Source organism: Carica papaya, chromosome 2 (genome assembly GCF_054855325.1).
Source record: "Carica papaya isolate Zhongbai chromosome 2, ASM5485532v1, whole genome shotgun sequence".
NCBI lineage: Eukaryota > Viridiplantae > Streptophyta > Magnoliopsida > Brassicales > Caricaceae > Carica > Carica papaya.
Window position 1 is genome coordinate 1,134,875 of NC_142310.1, and position 22,103 is coordinate 1,156,977.

General features: G+C 32.7%; 2 protein-coding genes across 2 annotated transcripts; both read left to right on the forward strand.

The window, feature by feature from the left end:
* Window positions 1–13,130: 13,130 nt before the first annotated feature.
* Window positions 13,131–18,322, forward strand: LOC110814667 (uncharacterized). The gene is made up of 5 exons (XM_022042215.2): window positions 13,131–13,747; window positions 15,525–15,644; window positions 16,434–16,484; window positions 17,229–17,280; window positions 17,886–18,322. Exons 2-5 carry the CDS (start codon window positions 15,528–15,530, stop codon window positions 18,083–18,085), a joined length of 420 nt encoding a protein of 139 aa, XP_021897907.2. The 5' UTR covers window positions 13,131–13,747; window positions 15,525–15,527; the 3' UTR covers window positions 18,086–18,322.
* Window positions 18,323–19,038: 716 nt separating this feature from the next.
* On the forward strand, window positions 19,039–22,081 carry LOC110814641 (uncharacterized). Its single transcript, XM_022042179.2, has 3 exons — window positions 19,039–19,433; window positions 19,516–19,822; window positions 20,874–22,081. Exons 1-3 carry the CDS (start codon window positions 19,246–19,248, stop codon window positions 21,828–21,830), a joined length of 1,452 nt encoding a protein of 483 aa, XP_021897871.2. The 5' UTR covers window positions 19,039–19,245; the 3' UTR covers window positions 21,831–22,081.
* Window positions 22,082–22,103: the final 22 nt, after the last annotated feature.

Genomic DNA, 22,103 nt, shown 5'->3' on the forward strand with positions numbered 1-22,103 from the left:
ATTTTTTTGGAACACGTGCAGGTACTGTTAGTGTGTTTCATTTCCCCGGGAAAAATTCAGGGAAAATTAGGGACAGCCTGCAGGCGCACTGTGAATCGTATTCGGATCCCGAAAACAAGTAAGGACCCCTCACCTTATTTCCTATCACGGTATTAAAGTTCAAAATGATAAAACGGTATTTCTTGAATTAATGCATGTGTGAAATTGCTTAAGGTAGCTAATGGAGCCCGAGTCTAGTGTGATTGGTGGTTTACTGTTATTTGGCCTGTTTACAGCTTTAAATGCAAAATGAGGTTTGATGTGTTTATTTTACAGATTTGTGTGCATTTACTACGTTCTTATTAATCATGGGTTGAATGACTGAAAAACCGATACTGTATGTTGTCTGTTTGGCATGAACTACTGTTTGCTTGTTTGTATGTGAATTGATGATGCTTATTGAGGAAAAGGAAAATGAAAGATTGTGTAGACTGATAATTGTATGATGGGGTTAGCCTGACTAGATATCCTGGGAGATGGTGGACGGACCGGGTCCGTAGGGAACCCTACCGGGATTGTGGTCTCACATGCCGGACGGGGTATGAAGATCTTATGGTTTTGGCGCCCATACCGAACGGGGTATGGGGACGGCCCGTTTCACCCTCATACCGGACGGGGTATTGAGGTTCATGGTTTTGGCGCCCATACCGGACGGGGTATGGGGACGGCCCTGGAAACTGATTATGAATGTTAAAGATTAACGGGTAGCGGAACCCCTATGGACCCCCACGGATACTAGTAGGCTGGTAAATGAGAAAAGGATATGTTGTATAATGATTGAATTACAAAAGGCGTGATAAGTGCTATGTTTTACAGCTTATATTATTCCATGATTGTGATAATGTTATTATTTTTCTTATATTGTTTTCATAAATTCCACCGAGGTAAGTGGATGGTAAAGGTTTTCATGTTAATAAACGAGTTTATTGTAAATTATGCTTCATTGGTCTTTTTGTGGTTTTCTACCCACCTTTATCTCCGTGACGATGAGATATCGTGATGTTCTTACTGGGCTAGTGTAGCTCACTCCTTAATTAACCATTTCAGATCAGGAAGACATGGTTCCCGAGCCCATTCCGCAGGAGGACGACGAAGGGGATGCCTAGAGACTCTGTAGTCATACGCATAGTTTATTTTCGAGTTTTCTTTCTTAGTTAGTTTAACCTTTTATATTTTAAGTACGTTTTTTTGGTTTTTTTCGTGTAAGGGATGTTAACTGAAATTTTGATCTCGCTTCCGCATTCGATATATTTAAATACTCATTTCTTTTTTAATATTTTCCGGGGCCGTTACATTTTCAATTAACAGGCCGTCCCCATTCCCCATCCGGTATGAACGCCAAATTACCAAATCTCGATACATCATCCGATATGAAGGTGAAACGGGCCGTCCTCATACCCCGTCCAGTATGAACGTCATATTAGTAAGTCTTGATATCCCGTCCGGTATGAGACAACGTTTACGGTAGGATTTTCTATACACCCGGTCCATCCACCATCTCCCAAGATATCCAGTAAGGCTATCGTTTCATGCATCCATTTGATCAAATAATTTTTTATTTACTTTTAATTTCTAATTTCTCAATTCAATTGTAATCCCATAAAGCAAACAATACATACATTCCAACTATTAAATCAATCAATCATGTATTATCATGCATTCAAACTGTAAAATTAAGTAATCGGTTAAACATATCAAATAATAGTAACTAACCGGTTATGACTCTATTAGTAGTCTGTAATTAATTATGAATATTTTCTAAATTTTACAAAATACCATATTATTTAAAATTAAACTTCAATTCCATAATAGGGAATAAGGTGAGAGATTCTTGTTCAAATTGATGTCCGAAATGCTAAACTTTTGGCTGCGCTTATTAGCGGTCTCCGGGTTCTCTAAATTTTTTTTCAGGGATTAAAACGCGCTTCAAATATCTAGAAATATCCTAAAAATCTAAAATAAATGTTAGGGACCCTTTTTGGCCAATTCTGAAATTCTGGCACGGTGGCATCGCCGCCACAGGCGGCAGTTTGCCTCAAGTCAGTTATTTTCGGTCATTTTTAGCCGAATTCGACCAATTTTGTATCAATTCCTGTGAGAAAATACGTTAAGAGGCTTCGGTTGATGAAAGAAAGTCAAAAAATCGAAACTTACCAGCGACGGGATTCTTCGTTGCAGCAGCTCCGCCGACTCACCTTTGCGGTTGGATGCTTTGCTTTGATCAACCTGTAGAGAAGGAAATGGTGATTACAATGATGGAAGAATTACGCAGAACAGGAGTTAGGAATGGCCTCATCAGAGGCCTTTTTTGTATTTTCCCGCGGCGATGTTGCTACACTTTGCTCGCGGTTTCTAGCTAATCCACATGTTCTTTTGCTCCGATTTGGCCGTGAAGGTGTTTAAAATTGAATTTCAAGTATTTTTTTTTTTTTACCTTTTTTAGCGGTTGGAAGTGGCTCCGGCGCGGCGGCAGCGGCGGTTGGCTTCCTTCCTGGTGACTGGATCTTCTTCTCTAGGGGGAAGGGGGGGGGGGGCTAGTGGTTAGGGTTAGGGTTTGGTATGAAGGGGATTATTTATATCCGTCCCTTTTTAATTTGAGCCGTCCATCTCGTTTGATTTGGGCCGTCCGATCGCAATTAAATAAAAAGTAAATCTAGACCGTTTATCGCGATTTAATCTGGACTATTCAATTGCGTTTAAATAAGAAATGGATCTGGACCATTCATCGCTTTTAAATCTGACCGTCAGATAGTGTCTTGGGACGGAACGGATCCGGACCGTCTGTGCGCATGGGAACAAATCTGGACCGTCCGATCGTGGGCACACGGATCGCTAGCGTGGCCTCCCGCGTGGTACTGCGCTAGCGTCCCTTGTCACGCAGCGTACTCCGGTTCGTCGGGTCTGCTGATTAGGCGTCTTACGTGACACAATTTTTTTAAATTGCGTTTCAACTCCCAATTTTCAAATTTTTTATTAAAAATATCCCAAGAACCCAGATTTTTACCCTTTTTTAAAAAGTTATTTTCAATTTCATCCTCCATTTAATTGTCTTCATTTTTACATTAATTAATAATTTATAAAATTAAAACTTAAATTTTATACATCAAATAAAAAATTCAAGAATTATATTTATACACTAATTTTAAATATTTTAACATTAATTAAGAATATTATAACTATAGTTAAAGTTGGAGTCACATTAGATGATAAAATTATTCGTAAGTCATTTTTATTTAGAACAAAATATTGTAAACTCTCTCAAAGAATATGATAAATCTATCAAGAAAGATATTCATGAGTTCGGTAAAGTCATCATGAACTTGGAGAACGCTGATGTGAGGAGTAATACATAAGATAAAAGTAATTATTCCTTTGTATTTTCTACCTGACATTTACAATAATTTTGTTGATACAAGTCATATAGTAGATATTAAACCTCTACTAAGGAGTTAAAACATTTATTAATTATAGAGAAGTAAAAAATTAATAGATAAAATAACGACTAAAGAGATGGACTAGCTTGACCCTTCGGCTTGAACTTAACGGGTTAGGCTTGAGCTTTGTCTTTCAAATCCAATATATTGGGCCTTGGCCAATTTGAGCTTAGGTTATAAAATGAAGGTTGATTTGCCTAGTTCTTATCAATTTAACTTGTCAATTTTTCTAATCCAAATCAAGTGTGACTTGTTGATCTTGCTGATTAAGTCAGAACAAATAACATGATACAATTATCTATGATGGTAAAATGAATGTGTAAAATTGAGTGATGGAACTATATGAAACTCTATAGTAATACAATAGTACTACTAGACGAGAAACCAAATAAATCTTGAATTGCCACAAAGTATGGATATATAAATTTGATAGCTTATTCCTTGTTAGTCATAAAATTGCAGGGGTTAGTAACTCTAATTGTAACATCCCGATTCTAGGATTTAGGTTTAGGATGATTAAATTTATATTAATAAGAATTTTAAAAATTTTAAATTTTAATTTAATATACATTTTGAGTGTACTTGAAAATAATTTTAAAAAATCAGAACCAAATTGAAAATAAGAAATGACATACTTAAAAGAAAAATAAAAAAAAAATAGAGACCAAATCATAAAAAAAATGTGGCCATGTGGGATGGCCACGTCGACGGCACGATGAATCATTGTGTGCCATGTGTCGGACACACCAAGATGGTTTTACGCGAGAAGCCATGCTCATGATCCACATGCCAAACTGATCGAATGGCTCAGGGTCCCTCCCGCACGTGTGGATAGTTGAGATCGATTCTCTGAATAGGCTCGATTGAACGGCTCGTCATGGATCTGACTGTCCAGATTATTTTCTCCTTTAGACACGATCGAACGATTCTCGGTGCTCCACGTGTCCTTGCACAGATGGTCCAGATTGAAGCCGAGGAGGTATTTAAACCTCGCTACCCAGCTCCCCAAAACCCTAGCCACCGAGACCATCAGAGAAGAAGAAGAAGGGTGGCCGAAAAATGAACTAGTTGCTGGAGGAGAGGAAGCCGACCACCGTTGTCACCGCACTGGAGGCAAAATTGACAGTGAAATGTGAGTTTTTTCTTCCCATTTGCTTTGTTTTCTAATTTTAAGCCACCTCAAACCCTTATCGGTGCCGAAAAACCAAAGGAGAAGCTGGAAACAAAGAGCGGACCTCGGTTGAGCTGCCACACCCAAAGCCCAAAACCCCTTCGGTGAGCCTGAATTTCCTTCATGTTTCCTTCCATTTTTCAACTATTGGTTTCTAACGTGTTTTCAGTGTAGGGTAACTAAAGAAAAATCGTGACCACGAGGGAGGAACAGTAGAGCCGCCGTGTTGGAACTCCAAACCACCAGTAAGTTTTAGTTTTTCTCTTTCTTCCACCAACAGAGGCCATATAACTTTAAATTTCACAGGTTTTCACATAGAATCAGCTGAAACTAGCCTGACCATGAGGAGAAACCGTCGTAGGTAGGTGACGGAGCCGGTGCCAAAACCCTAAACCGGCCTCGAGAAAATTTTAAACCCTTTTGGCCATTTTTCTAGTATTTTCGGGATATTAGACGCGCGTTTTTAGTTTTCGCAAAAAAACTCAAGAAATCCAGGAATCAGGAATCGCCAGGAAGTACAGTAAGAAAGATGGTATTTAGAACACTGACTCAATGTAAGAATCCCTCGCCCTTTCTCCTGTTATTGTTAAATAAAGTCTAATAAATTAATAAATAGAAGATTTTAAATATTGACAACTCCTAATTAATTAAATACATGTCACCAATAGAGCCGGTAACCTATCAGTGTACAATTGCCCTAACTTATCTATATTGCTTTTTATTATTATACTATTTGTTTGCTTATCGCTACTTCAAGCACTTTAATTCATTAGTTTTAATTGCTTTCTTGTTTATTAGTTTATTCAACCGTTTTATCCCTATCAATTAACTTATTTGAATGAATATCTTGATTTCGCCTTCTTTAATTATCGAGTATTAAATTATATTGTCTATTTAATTATTGTTCTATTATCATGTAATTATGAAATGAGATTGTTGTATGTAATTGGAGGCTAAATGGTGATGTAGACATGTATATATTAGTTAATGTTATCAAATTAAAAGTCTTATCGAGCATGGAAAGAAGGTGTAGAGACCCGATACATAGGGCATACCTTACCGTGGATGTTACATTCAGTCGAACGTTGAAAAGTCCCATACTGGAAGGGGTTGAAAAGTATTTTGTTCACTCTCATACCGGACGAGATATTGAGGCGGTGATACATTTGGCGTCCATTACCAGACGGAGTGTGAAGACAGTCGATTGATTAATAGAATGGATATTGGGTCCATGTATAGTGGAAACCCCTATGGACCCCCAGCGGCATCGGTAAGTAAATAAAAAATGTAAAATTTGATCATTGTTGGTCTCTTAGAATATATAATGTATTGCTATCCTGGTTCTTTACTTCATAAGTGGTATTTGAGAACTTAAAGGTGAGTATGAAATTAATATTTTCAAGTTGAATGAGTTTACTTTAAAAAAAAAAAAACTTCATTGGTTGTTTTACGATTTCTACCAATCTTTGATTTTTCGTATCAATAGTAAAGTTTTGATATTCTTACTGAGTTAGTGTAGCTCACTCCCTTATTATTAACCATTTCATATCAAGACGATGACCAAAATTTGAATCTTGGACAGTAAGAGAATTAGGACAAAGGTTGCCTCTCATTTTTCCCAATTACGCCTCGGAGGACGATTGCATTAGGTTTTGAGTTTATATATTTTTTTAATGTTTTTTAAATGATATTCTCGTAATTCTACTGGACATTTAAATTAAATTATACAAATAGTGTAAACCCTAAATTCTGAATTACTTTCGCAAACTTATTATTATTTAGTATGAATATTTGGACCTTTACACTAATAGCTATAAAACTGTAATTATTAGAAATGAATCTTCAAAACATATATCTATATATATATATTTATGATAAAAGAAGTTGAGTCTTTATACATAAGTCTGACGTATATTCAATAAAATCATTTAAATGAAAAAGATAATTAGATGTCATTGAGTTTTTAAAGATAGTGCAATCATCGTTACAAATGGTCATACCATAAGATGATATTGACTTTTATTAAGTATTCTCTCATGTATTAAAACATATTTCTATATTCAGTTTATTTCCCTAGTTGCCATTTATGTTGTTGAATTCAAAGAACATGATATAAAATCTACCTTACTACATGATGAATTAAAAGAAACAATGTCTTAGGCATAAGAATTGATCGACCTATCATATTTTTCTCCCAAAAAAAAAAATCTTTGTATGGAGCAAAGTAATCTATTCGGTAACAGTAGAAAATATTTGATATGATTTCGGGATTTATTCAAACAATCATAATAATTGTATATTCAACAAGAATCTTTTGGATGAATCGTGGGTTTACTTTATATTCGTTTAATATATACTTATTGCTACGAAAGACATATCAATCAATGATGCTTTAAAGAAGTGAAGTAGTGGTAAGTTTCGAATGCAAAAAGTTGGGTGCATCAAAATTTAAGGGACGAAATTTCAGAAGAACTGCAAAGTTGTAGTATACAATTCTTACTATATAAACACTATATTTACAGAATGCTCGATAATGAAAAGTTAAAAAAAATTAAAAATCAGCATGATGAAACATTAATACAATAATTAAATGAAAACAATGGACCCATTAAACTGGGTTGTCCCTGAGAAAAAGAGGGTTAGTCTAATCAAACACAGCTACAAATGGTTGATTAAATGGTGCATGGCTCACGATAAGTCACTCTCAAGCTCGTGTGTGTGTGTGTATGTGTGTGTATGTATATGTACACACACACACACATGTATACACACACACACACATGTATACACACACACACACACACACAAGTTCACAACATTGTCTTGTTGGGTTTTCTGGAAATCACCAGCTAAATCGTGGCACCAACTTTAGTTGTGTTGCCTGCTAAAAGTCTTGCATAGCTGCATTAGAACTTCATTGAGCAATCACTTTCATCACAGGAATACTTACTTTGCTGTCTAAAATTGATATATATATATATATATATATATGCATGTATGTATCTATATTGGTATGTATATCTATGTATATGTATTCAAAATCGATAGAAAAAGAATTAAAGGGGATGAGGGCAAAGGAATGTGAAGTAGAGGGATAAAATCAATGAAATTTTAAATAATAATTTATTTAAAATATCCGTAGATGAAATTAATAGTTTATAATAATTAAATTCTTTTAATTAAAATAGTCGTAATATATTAAATTATATAAATAATAATAAATAAATATTATACGAAAAAAAATACACATGATAATAATTTTTTAATTTTTTAAATTCTTATTTTTAAATATAAATATTATATTCTTATATTATTTGAGACAGTAAGGAAAAAATATTAAAATATTACATTTGAAATAATTTTATAACTTATATGATAAAATTCCATCAAGGGTAATATATTTTTTTTTCTTGAAAAGCTATTTATTAATTTAATTGACTCTTAAAATAAATCTAATTCAAATTTCAACTTTATAAGATATAAATATGACTACAACACAAATTAAAAAAATAATATTTTAATTATAAAATAATTAAATATTCAATTCAAGAACTATAAAATTGATAGTATAGAATAAACAATCTTAGTCATGAATTTAATTTTTTAATAGAAATTTAATTTAATTATGAATTAAATACATAAATATTAAATAAATAAATTTTTTAAAAATAAATTAATACATATATATATATATATATATTTAAATAGAAGCAAATAGTAACTGTGTACTGTATAACGTCGGTGACGATTCATTGAAGGTGGTGTTAATAATTGCTTAGCACGGTTCATGTTGGGAAATCCAGAAACAACTCAATCTAACATACACCGTTAAATTTCACCGTCCATCGTGGGTTACAACTATTTTAATTTTTATAATTATAATTCATCAATTTATTTATATAAAATTATATTTATAATTTATTATAATTATCTTAATTAAAAAAATAATCACTCTAATAAATTTATCGAGACTTAATTTAATTTTTTTTAAAATTAGAATCATTTTAAAAATATAAATGGGTATATAAATTTAAGCAACATAATTAAACATATAAGTATAAAAATTACAACCCGTTATAAATATTTCAATTAAAAGAATATAATCACAACATAATATTTTATTTATTTTATTTAAAATTTTAATTATGATTAAATTAAATTAATTAACATTTAAAAAAATTGATTAAGCCCCCACCGACCAAGACGCGTGGCGAGTATTGATTTGCGGAAGCCGTGAATTTGGTGCCTAAAAAACTATGTAATATGTGACAAAAATTTGAGAGTGAAAATTACATGTGACATATCTTATCTTATCTTATTAAATTGAAAATTTTATGCACGTGGATTGAGTCAATTCTAGCCTTTGTACTTTTGGGAGAGCGAGCGTGGGAACTTCCCACCTCCAAATTAATTAATTATGCTATTTAAATTTAAAAAATACATTTAATTAATTAATTTTAATTTATATATGTTAAGATTTTTTTTGATTTATTTTGACAAAATTAGATGGATGATTTGAATATGTTTAATTGATAAATGATCGATGTATCAATTCATATAATGTTGTAAGATATATATATATATATAATTTTTTAAAAATATTTTTATTTTTATTTATATAAATAAATTATAATACCCAAGATTAAAAATGTAAAGATAATTATAAACTATATATAAATTTTCGTAATTAATTATATATAAATTATGATTTATCCTTAAACTATTTTTTTAACGTAATATGTCGTTTTATGTAATATTATAAAAAATTATAAGTTCGAGTTGGATTGTATTTTTATCTACTTTTTTTTTTCGTTATCTCGTAATTTAAACTCATAATTAATTAGTGCATTATTGACACATTTCTAAAACAGGTTGTACAATAATGAAATTGCTTTGGACCAATTTGTCCATTATTTCAAGTTCAATTCACCCATGCTTCTCATGGTGGTCCCAAAATTAAGCAAACACCAAATATGGTCAAAGAAATTCTAAAAAAAAAAAAAAAATCAAAGAAACAAGAAATTTCAAAGCCCATTAAGAAGAAATATTAATTGGAGATTGATTATGTAGAGAAAAAGGTGAGAGAGAATTGATGTTTATCTACCCATTAAAGGGGTAAAGGACCTACACATTGTGGTATGTAACCTTTTGTTATTATGTTCTAAGGAGAAATTTTGAACAACATGGCCCCCAAAATTATATCTATCTATACGCTTTGAGTTTGAGATAAATGAAATTTACATGTTAAAAAAGAACTATTCAAGTGCTACGTCTATTCATATTCGATTATGAATTTGTTCCAAATTGACATATGAATCGTGAAAAATTGAAACAAAATGAGAATTTGTAAGAACAGGGAAAGATTTGTAACACGTGATTGCGTTCCCATTATGTTATTAGACTAGATTTAGTATTTGACTTAAGTAAGATAAAGTAAGTAAATATTATTATTCTACGATATATTTATGATGACTGGATAAGAAAATAAATAGTATGATACAAAATATCTTATTATCATTATCTTAATTCACGTTAATAATTGGTAATGATTTTAGTAGTGATAATAATGACAACTGTGACAATAGATGATATGATAATAATAAGGGTGGTAGTACGAGTCTTTGTGATAATAATCGAGATAGTGACACAATAGTAGAGTGAGATGACGACGACAATGACAATGATATTGGTGACAATGACGACACATAGGATAACAGCGACGATGGTGGTGGTTAACTACGACAACAATTAAGAATGTAACAACATATGATGATAACAATAAGGTGATAACAACAAAATCATATGAGCGACAGTAGTGGTAAGCTAATGATAATGGTGGTAGCGACCTTAACAACAACAATAATAGAATGAGATAGAAGTATTAATTTTTTTTTAATGCATTCTCGATGCTCTTCTATTGAAGAGTATCAAATTTGTTGTTTTTTTTTTAAACTCTGAGATTCAGTAATTGAAGTTTTACTTATAAGTAATTTATATGTTTATATCAAGCATTTGGAGAGTTCCTTTAAATTTATGTCTCAATTTAGTTTTTTTTTTTAATTTTAATTGTTACAATTTATAATATGAGTTATTTTTTCTGGTTGGTATTTCTCTAGTCGTCAAGATGTCGGCTTGACTTATTTTCTGATATGATATTTCAATTCAATAACATCAGCGTTTTTTGTTGAATTCTTGACTTTCTCTGGATTTTTAGAGATTAACTGATATTCAGATGGTCTAATTATTTCCATTCAGATTCAATCTAATTCTAATCATGTTTGTTTTAAAATGTCTTTTTGTTTTTGTTAGTTAGTTTTCGAGTTTTTTTTTTTATATTAGGTTTTGTAAGACAAGCGTGCAAGTTCTTCACTTCTTTGTCTTTTTATATTCTTTTTGAACTTTTTTTAATGATTCTCACGTATATTTTTTCATTTAAAAATTAATAATTTTAAGCAATCCTTCACAATATTAGTCAATAAGAAACTCAGCATTGCATTTTACTTTAAAATGAAATATGTTAAAAAAATTTAATTTATATTCATTACGTATAAAATTTTAAAAAATCAAACTATACTAATCGAACTGTGTTTCATATCTGTACGTAAATAAATTAAAATTACGAAAATTTTTTTACAAATTTGGTTTGAAGAATTAGGTATTTAAAAAAGTTTGTGTCACTCAAAATTATTGTGCACCATGCATGCATAATTGACTTTATGATGATGAACATTAATTAATTATTTGATAGATTTTGAGAGTTAAGAGAGGCAGAAATGATGGGCTTATCCTAATTGTTCAAAAAGTCTTGTTGAGGATCATACCTGGTACAGTGTAGGGATTAGGTGACAAGATTAGGAAATTTTAATTTTATGATTAGACACAAAAGAGGAAACTAAACCCAAGTGTAAAATGCTTATAATATATATATACATATACATACACACATACATATACTTATACTTTAAAAAGTTGGACATCTCAATTCTATCTAAACTTCAGGTGGATTTGTCTCCTAGGAGGTTGGATAGTCCAATCAATATCTTCGTGAATCATCCCATACATATATATACATATGTGTGTGTATCTATATATTTTCATAGTCTATAGTTTCTCACTTGCTTTTTTAATGCAATGTGAGTCACCGTCCCTTTAATTTTATACCCATTTCTTTTTGGATTCTTTGCTACTTAACTTTATGTTGTGTGTGTGTGTGTGTGTGTATATATATGTTGATTATATAATTATTTTGTAGGTCACCTACTTTTTCTTACTTTGTACAATCTTACATATTCATTATGATAGATGTTTCATAAACCCATCTAGAACGTGAGTATCAATAAATAATTGTTTAGTATAGACACAACCCCACCTTCATATATATATATATATGGGTGTGTGTGTGTGTGTATATATGTGTTGTTTGTATATATATATATATATATATATATGACATGCTTTTCAAAGTTGAAGAAGATGGAAGGGACTAACTGGTGACAACGACACTTCTTTTCTCCTTCCTTACCACCTCAATTTTTTTTTTAAAATAATAAATTTAAATTATTAGTGAAAATTTATTTAATATATAATTAAAAATTAATATGTAAACATTTTTTTTCTTCTATTTTTAACGAAATAAATTAAAATAAAATAGTTAAATTATATTTTTATATTTAAAAAAATAAATTTAATTTCTTTTGTTTAACTATTTTTTCTTTTGGTAAATGCGTAAAATTTATTAATTAATGTTGTATATATAATATATATATATATATATATATATACACACGCGCACACACATATACACACATTTTCGCTTTCACCATCCTCAGTCTCTTTTGATGGGTTTGTTTGCCTTAGCCGAAACAGTTTTGTGATGCTTAATTATTTATTATCTTAATCAATATATTAATTATTTTAATCTAGTTTATTTATATCATAATCTTAATTAATTAATTAATTAATTAAACTATTTTTATTAAATCTATCTACAATTATTATGTACTTAGCGTGTTTAAGTGACCTTCGCTCTTAATTTTTTTTTCATAGAAATTTTAATCTCCAGTTTTCAAAAATAGGAATTGAAAATTTTTAGTTATATATATATATATATATGTATATTATTGGTGTGACTGAACATATACAGTAAAAATTTATTATAGTATTTTTTTTTTTAATTTTGTATATTATAGGTGTATTATATATATGTGTATATATATATATATATATAAGATTGTACGAGAATAATTCTTTTTTTTTAAAAAAAAAAAGAATTAACCAAATACGAATAATTAATTACTTCTTGCTTGCTATCTATGGGCCGGTTTGGGTCCGGCCCAAATATTATAAATCTACTTTAAACGGGCCCAAAAGAAAAGGAACAATCAGCTCGGTCCGGCCCATCTTCTTTTTATTTTTCTCTTTCGGCCCAGCCCATTCGGCTCTCTACTTAAAACGGCGTCGTTTCGGAAGGCTCTATATTTCTGCTTGCTTCAGACGCAGAGAGCAAAATAAGAGAGCGGAGGGATTTTGAAAAAAGAGAAAAACAAGAAGAAGCGTGAAGGAAACGCAATCCGACGAGGGAGAAGCCGAAAATCTAAGGATTTTTGAAACAGGCTAAGAAAGGAGGAGACTCGACGGTGAAGCAGAAGGAGCAGCGGAGAAATAAGAAGAAGATTGAGTGAAGGAAAAAGAGAAGAGGGATTTGTGATTTGGTGGAGATTTCGGCTATAGAAAGAGAGCGTTTGGGCGAGTAAGGAAGAAAAGAAAAAAGAGGGGAAGAGTGGCTGAATTGGGTATTGACGAGAGAGTGGGAGCTGAGAAAGAGAGAGCATATAAGAGAGGAGAGAAAGGAAGGAGCTTTCCGGTTCCTTCGGGACACTTCCTTCTTCGGGTTTGAGAGAGGAAAAATCTGAAAACAGAGTCAAAGAGGGAGGACCGAGTGAGCCCACGAGAGGACTTCAATTTTGGAGCGAGCTTTAGTGAAAAAAGAAGGAAATTCGGGGAAGAAAAGAGGGGAGATTTTCTAAGCAGAGGGGTGAAGCGGTGCCAGCAGAGAGAGGCAAAACAGAGTTGGGAAACAGTTTGTTATTCGGGAACTCAGTAGGTAATATTTTTGTGTGATTGATCTTACTCAATTTTTGTTGAATTCAGACTTGATCTTGAATTAGTTTGGTGGGACAAAATGGGCAGCTGTTGTGTATTTGATCCACTGAATTGATGAGAAAGATGCATGATGTGAATATGGTGAAACAATTAGATAGTTTAGAGTCGTGGTTTGGGTTTATTGTGTTGACAGATATTTGACTCATTGACTATATTTTTCTATTTTGAGTTTCTAAATAAAATAATGTTTGGAATTTCAAGTAGTCTTTCTTTTGGAAGTGGTAATAGTTTAGTGTTTGATTGGATGTGTAAATCTTCTCCTTCGGTTTCGGTTTATCTCTTTTTAAACTTTGTTAGTGGGAATTGAGAAAGGGATATTGGAACTCCTTTTGTCTAGAAAATTTATTTTTCGAGTTAGATACAATCCTTGAGTTGTTTAAATTTTAGCATGAATAAGAAGTTATTTGTTTGAGATATTAAGCATATGTTTGTAGCACTAAAAAATTGCATTTTTGATCATGAATTCGAGAATGTACTTATTGTCTTAGGAGATGTTTGTATTTAATCAATTGGAAAATTTCAGAAAGAATATATACTAAATAGACTGATTTACATGCTTTTGAACTTGTTTTGCATTGTGTAATTTCATTCCAAAGTGTTGTGTTAATTTTCAGGTTATTATTAATTGTATTCTGTAGCTTTATTTTTAAATTTCATTAGTTTAAACTAATTAGCTGCTACACAACAAGGAGGATGCCTAACACCTTCCCTCCTTGTTAAATTTTGACCTAGGACTTTGGTTTATGACCAATGTATTTTTGGCATCTAATTCTGCCTAAAATTGTATTTTTTTTGAGATAACTGCCTAAAATAGTATTACTGGCGAGTCCCTTGAACTTTGAATTTAAATATTTGTTTTTGCGGAGTTTTCACCTGGTCTCACTGGATTGTGATAGGTCTATGATTTGTGGCTTTTGGTATTTATTATATATGTACGCTTGCTGCCTAAACACGTGTTCCCTGGACACGTTGCATTATGATAAATTTGGGTTGCACAACTTTTAATTTTTCTTGGTTACTTGGCTGCTAAAGTGGAAAACTTGATGATTATTTGGGGATTGTTCTTGCTGTCCAGGTTTTTTTATTTTCCATTTTTATAGACGATATGTGAACTTGGTCTCTTTGGGTGTTGGAGTTGCAAAGTAGCAATCTTAAACATTGATTGGTGTATGCTTGTTCATAGTATATGATTTGGGACATTTTCAAGATAAAGAGTCATATTGATATGGTTATAAGGTGTTGATGACGGTGCATGTGTTGGTTTTGTGCTTCTTTCTCTTTTTACATATTGCATAGGATGATTATTTCTTTTAACTACATCTGATGTTTACATTTTGCATTTTAGTTTCTTCATGGTGAAGAATTAAACTCTAGCTTTCAGGTAAATGACAAGTACTTAGCCAGTATTACTTAGAGCTATTATTTCTTAGTCTATATCACAATATGGGTGCCTCACCCATTCCCATCTTATTTGGTTTTTCGGACTCATTGTTATCTCTATTAGACCAGTTCATTTTTGGGTGACTGAGTCACTGGTGATTCCTTTGTGTTTTTTGTGAGTGCCTCGACGTCACTGGTGTGACACCCAACATAAGAAAGGGTGCTCAGCGTAGCAGTGGAAGGGGTGGTTTTCTTTGTGATTTTTCTTCTCTTTGCTCAAACATGCATCAACATTTTGCGCCACTATCACCTCTTAACTCAAACTTATTTGTGCATAGGAAATGGAGAACTTAACAAACAATGGTCCTGCGGAGGATGAAGAAGAATATGTTTTGCTTGATCTAGATGCTGTTGCTGGGCAAGTTGACATCCCTGGAAATGCACCATATGTATTATCTGTAAGTTTACTGGCTGTTCTAACTACTCTAATACCAAATGAGGTATAATATTTATAGGTTGGTTTTTTATTTCAAAAAAAAAAATATTTATACGATGGTTTACCAGACACTGCTTTTAGTTTCAATTATTTCGTAATCCTTTTAATAACATTATTTCTAACACTAAGCGACGTCTAATACTTATGTGTTTGCTTTAACAAACTATGATGCTATCTGTGGGAATCAAACCCACAAAGCTTATATGTTTTTTTTGTCTCATACTCTCCACAATATTTGCCTGTCTGATACTGGCTTCCATTTAAATTATTTCATTCTGATCCTGTTAATAATTTTATTCTGAAATAAAAGGAGAAAATCTGGATCTTGAGCTACAATGCTATGCAAACGTAATGAAAGTTTGATTTAAAGTAGTTAAATTGCATTTGCATGTTAGCTAAATTAAATTGAACGAGTTCATTTCACTTTAGCAGGGTTAGAGATGTCCTAGCAGCCTTGGAGGTTCAGGGTTCTGTTCCTGCCATGTGCAGTGTAGAATTACTTCATAAAGGAAAAGTTGAGCCTGGTTGTGTTTTCTTTTGACCTCTGGGATTTTTGTCGACAAGTGTCGGATCTAATAATGGTATAACGTCTTTTGGTTGAGTGTCATATCTGCTAATGCCTAATTCTCTGCATAAAAAGTTCCTCTTTCTATTACTATACTTTTTTTGTAGCTAAGATTAGTTATGAATTAGGACATTTTCTTTGTCCTTTCCTTTACTTTATTTTTTACTTAGTTATGTTATATTTCAGGGCCTGGATACATTGCACCCCATATTGATAATAGACAACAAATTGAAGCTGGTAAGTTGATGTCTTGCAATGTTATGTTTTCTTTCTGAATGTAGAAAGCAAGAATTCCCATGCTTTTTGAAAGCTTTTATGGTTTAGATTTTAGCACAAGAGTCAACTTAACTAAGAACCTGAACTAGTTCGGATTGGCTACATGAACGTCATTCTTTCATATTTGCCTGATTGAATATTACATTTTCACTGTTTAAAGAAATTAGCATATGTAAATTCTTTTCTACGGACCTGTAAATTCTTTTCTACATCTTGTACATGGGTTACGCCCCCTTGGCGTCATTTCTATACTATTACTCACTTTTATCTCAGAAAAAAAATAAATAAATTAGCATATGTAAAGTTTAATGCTTTTTCCTTTCTCTCGTCAGAGTTCGGCTTCCTATTTAAGGATAAGAATTCTCCTCTATATTTCAACAAAAAAGATAAAAAGAAATATAATTAGATTCTATTAAATTTTAATAAGATGGTGATATTTGCAACAGTTAATAAAGCGACTTATTCTGACAGTTAGAAATCCTTGAGACTTGAGAGATATTTCTATGCGACATTTTTGTTATGTTCCTTCATAACCTGGTGAAATTTGCAACCATGTCATTTTCCATGCATCTCAAGCTAATTACTCAGTGTTCATCATATTAGACCTAAGCATTTGTTAGCCTAATATAATGTTGATTCTTTCTCTGTAACTTGTTGCTAGGATTTGAAAGTTAGCTTAAGCTCTTGGGTTCTTAATTTCTACAGATAGGAGAATATGAAGAGACCATTGGGACTTGCTTGGTTTTCTCTGAAGATGGTTAGTCCAATTTCTTGCTTCTGTTTTATGACCGTTGATCCATCACCATTCTTGACATGTCTTTTTATCTTTACGTATCATTTATTTTACTTTTTCACTATCTATCAACTAGGAGGAATTTCCTTTTCTTTACCCTTCATTTTTATTTCATCTTTATTTTTGCGGGGTACATATAGAGGATGTCATTATGAAACCGGAGAATACCCAACCAGGTGACTCAAAATGACTGTTGGATAGCTTTCTTCTCTCTATTGAGTTCTCTCTCTCTCTCTCTCTCTGTTTTTTTCTTTGTTCATCGTACATTCTCCGACAGGCATTACCTATCTGCTTTACTTGTGATTTGAAATGCTTAAATGCTTACTTAAACACAATCTAGGTGTTAAGTTCCCGGTTGGGAATAAAGCACAATATTTATTTTTGAAAAGCTATGTACGATGTATATGAGTTTTAGAAGGAACTTGCATCCTTGCTATTAGATAGTTTCTAATTTTATAGCACTCCCGGGCACACGGATGAAATGTGCATCATATTGGCGATGTTAAATATGCCGACACCATTTTTTCTGTTCTTTTCTTTGATTGGAAAAAATATATATGTTTTCTCAGAAGCTGCTCCTGTTGTTCGCGAAGAGGCGGGACCATCAGAAGCTAACCTTCCTGCGGGCAAATGCATAGTCGATCAAAATCAAACACCACAAAAGCAAGTGAAACCCGTTGCTCGGCTCCAGAAGGTTTTGAAATTCAAAGTGTTACTAGACGACGATGATCAAGAAATAATTGTTCAACCAACTACGACAACTTTATGAGCAGGTGCTCCTTCCACTCTTGCTCTTTTCATCTTCTCAGGAAAAAAAAATTTAACCTGATTTGATACTTTTGTGAGGTAGATCACCTTCTTCTTTACTGTTTAGATCTGTTTAAACACAGGTCTTTTTAATTCTAATAAATCCAATCAAAAGTAACTTTTTAGGTGAATGCACATGTATTGCAATTTGTACATAACCTAATGTTGCAATTTAATGTATAACTAAATTAATTTTAATTATATTTCTAATACCATGTGAATTAATTTATATTACAAGCTTATTTTATTTAGATAAAATTGCAAAAAAATAAACTAATTAAATCGAAAGCCACTCAAAGTTCGAGATTTTTGCAATTGAATGAATTTTCGAGATTTCTAAGTTCGAGACTTTCGTTTTAAAAACTTAAATTGTATACTATTAAAAATTTAAGTTTGATAATGAAGTTTTTGACATAATAATTCATGATCGAGGTAATAGTATGTAATTGGAGACGAATTACCCAAATTTAAATGGTTTATTAAGCAAATTAAATTTTAATAAAGTTAATTTATTAATTTAATAAGTATTATTCTAACCCAAATAATTGCCTAAAGAATCATATTTATGAAATTAAAACTATATACTTTTTTGAATAAAAAATTAATTAAATTTTTAATATGTTATGGTTGTAGTCTTAATAATAAACTAATAAATTAAATTTAATATAATTTAATTAATATAGTCTTAATAATAAATTAAATTATTAATTTTATTAAATATAACTAGTATGTTTTATTTAAAGTATAATATTAAAATTTTGTAAAAATATTTTTTACAAAAATATTTAAAATTTTTAATTATTAGAAAATAATTAAAAAACAAAAGAATTAAAATTTAATTAAATAAATTACTATTTAAATTGACATAACAAACCGAGAATTAAATACCCGGTACCGCGACTAAAAAGGCTTTGGGTTTTCTAGTTTCTGTTTGGCTTAGGGTTATTTCCTGTTTGGCTAGGATTAATATTTTCCATTCGAGGTTAGGATTACTCTTATCCGCGCTTTGCATATATAATAGCAACACAGAGATTGAACTTCCGAAGTTTTAATCTCCGATTTTTTGCTTGTGAAAATTCTTGATCTGAGTTAGGGACGAAGGAAAGCAAGAGTTAAGCCGACATGGCGTTGAAGTTTCTGAACAAGAAGGGATGGCATACAGGTAGTTTGAGAAATATAGAGAACGTATGGAAGGCGGAGCAGAAGCACGAAGCTGAGCAAAAGAAGTTGGAAGAACTCCGCAAACAGATCCAAGAAGAAAGAGAACGCTCTGAATTTCGTGCTCTCCAAGAGCAGGCTGGTCTTGTTCCGTAAGCATTTCTCCCCTCTTGATTTTATACCAAAATACTAGGGTTAGGGTTTATAATAAATTTACTCTTTGGCTACTTGCAGGAGGCAAGAGAGATTAGAATTCCTCTACGATTCAGGACTAGCCGTTGGGAGGAGCGCCGGTGGCTCGGAAGGAGGAGGAGTCGCCTTCAAGGCTCTCGAAGAAGAAAGCGTGCCTGGCGCCAGCACCAAAAATGACGAGAAGCAATCGTCTGCCCTTGGAGCCTTATTCGAGGAGAAGCCCCATTCTGCCAATGATGCTTGGCGCAAGCTCCACTCTGATCCGTTGCTTCTTATTCGCCAGCGCGAGCAAGAGGCCCTTGCTCGCCTCAAGAACAATCCTGTCCAGATGGCTCTCATTCGCAAATCTGTATGTTTTCATATATATCTGATCCCTCCGCAGTCTATATATGTTTTTTGCTGTTATTGTGCGCTATTATGTTGAAAATCCGAATTTCGTAAGCGATGATTGGCTATTCTTCTCGGCGATATAGTTTTGCTATTAGCACTTAAGATTTGGATTTAGCATATGAAGACTTGACATGAAAAGCTGACTGCGATGCACTTGCTTATGTGGTCTGTGGTACGAAGTAATGATTTTGAGTTCTTGTTTCTTTTCCTTTTTTGAAAATTGTCAATCTACAAATTTTTCAGTCTGCCTATGGACACGAGCAGCTTCTCTATGCATTGAAGAGATTTCAGTTCTATCTAATTGGTGACATTACTCTTCACTTGCATGCTCAAACCAAGGATTTTGTTGTAGGAAGATGTAGTTGGAGGACAGATATAGTTGATTTTTTTTTTATAAGAGGACAGATATAGTTAATGCAATGGAAGAAATTGCTGCCTTCTTGTTGAAGACTATGGATTATTTGTTTAAGTCTTATTTGTGCAGTTATGCTGTTTGTCAATAAATTGGAGGGCGGTGGCTTCATTTATAAGCTTAAGAGCACAATTTTATGAGGTCTTTATCAATGTTCTAAAATTTTTTATGCATTTGACAACCAACCAAGAGCTTTGAAGTTACGAAGCTTATAACTTGTATTCTAGGGGACTATTCCAATGCCCATCAAGGATTTTGACAGATTTCAGAGTAGGTGTTTCTCAGTTGTAAAGTTTGCTGTACACTACCACAAACATTTGCATGTTCTCTGGTGTCCGAATTTCATCTTATAAGTGTCTCTTTGAATCTGTTTTACCTAAAAATTTAAAATTTTGTCAATCACATTCTCTACATATTTCAAATGCTTATTAAATTAAACCACCTCCCAGTCAATGAGGTGAAATTTCAGTTTACTCTAACTTGCCCTGAAATTATGGTTGGAGATAGATATGTCATGCCTTGAAGCACATCTAGATGTATGTGATGGACATAGTTTAGGCTGCCTGTGACTCTGTGCTTATTTATCAATTTTCATCAGGTTGAAGGAAAAAAATCCAAGGAGAAGGCTCGAGACAAGAAGGAATCTCGGAAGAATTATCGTCATGGTATTTCAAAGAAAATTAAACATTCCTCATCCAAACACCATTCAGATTCAGAAGACGACATGTCTGAGGAGGATGACAGAAGAAAATCTGGCATTCACAAGACCTCGAGTTATAATAGAGATTATGATAAACAAAAGCTTAATTCGGACGATGAATCAAGGGAAACAGAAAGCCCAAGGAAGAGTTACTGCAAGGTGAAATACAAAGAGCGGTCACCCAGTTACCAATTGGAACGAAAAGCCAAAGATGAGATTGCCGAAGGGGGTAAAAGAAGAAAAACTGCTAGTCAGAAGAGCTCAACTTACTCGAAGCATTATGATAAGCAAGAACTTGATTCAGAAGAGGAATTGAGGGAAGCAGAGAGTTATAGGAAGAGTTATCACAAGGAGAAATACAGAGAACGGTCATCTGTTAACCAATCAGAATCAAGAACTGTCAAAGATTATGGTCAAGGTACAGGCAGGGAGAATACTGACAAGTCAAAGTACGAAAAATATTCTTCTCAAGGTAGAATGAGTTTTGATGCTAAAGAAAAGCGGAAAGAAAATGAAACTATACATCAACATGAATCACAACATAGGAGACGAAGTACCGCCCCTAAACTTTCGGAAGAAGAGCGAGCTGCGAGGCTTCGCGAGATGCAAACGGATGCTGATTTGCACGACGAGCAGAGATGGAAAAGGTTGAAGAAGGCTGATGAGGATGATGCAAAAGAAGCTAAATCGACCAGCACAGTAAAAATGGGTGGCAGGAGCTTCTTGGATGCCGCCCATAGAAGTGTTTATGGTGCTGAGAAAGGAGGTAGCTCAACAATAGAGGAGAGTGTGCGTCGCAGAACCCATTATTTACAAGGTAGAAATGAAGCAGAAAGAAATGCTTTCAGGCGATAATGTGTTTCACTTCTGTTACTTGCAATGGTAATTTGCAGGTCGGCCGATCCTAAGGAGGAGTAAGTTGCTCGCAGTTTTAATCTCGGCCCCTTGTCATCTCTATTTATTCGGTTACTCCGGCAGTGTTGTATATTTGATGGTGTTGGTTTAGGTGGTGATTGATGATTCACAGTTTTCTTATACATGTTTTTGAAGTTCAGTAATCTCCTACTATGTTTTCAGAAGTAAGTGTAATATTGTTCACAAGGATACACATTGCAGCCAACAAGCCTA

Excerpts from the sequence above, each read along its gene's own strand:
- LOC110814667 (XM_022042215.2), top strand. The coding sequence starts at position 15,528 with ATGGAGAACTTAACAAACAATGGTCCTGCGGAGGATGAAGAAGAATAT. Across the intron at positions 16,485-17,228 it reads TAGACAACAAATTGAAGCTG|ATAGGAGAATATGAAGAGAC; the intron begins GTAAGTTGATGT and ends TAATTTCTACAG. Across the intron at positions 17,281-17,885 it reads CTTGGTTTTCTCTGAAGATG|AAGCTGCTCCTGTTGTTCGC; the intron begins GTTAGTCCAATT and ends ATGTTTTCTCAG.
- LOC110814641 (XM_022042179.2), top strand. The coding sequence starts at position 19,246 with ATGGCGTTGAAGTTTCTGAACAAGAAGGGATGGCATACAGGTAGTTTG. Across the intron at positions 19,434-19,515 it reads GAGCAGGCTGGTCTTGTTCC|GAGGCAAGAGAGATTAGAAT; the intron begins GTAAGCATTTCT and ends GGCTACTTGCAG. Across the intron at positions 19,823-20,873 it reads TGGCTCTCATTCGCAAATCT|GTTGAAGGAAAAAAATCCAA; the intron begins GTATGTTTTCAT and ends AATTTTCATCAG.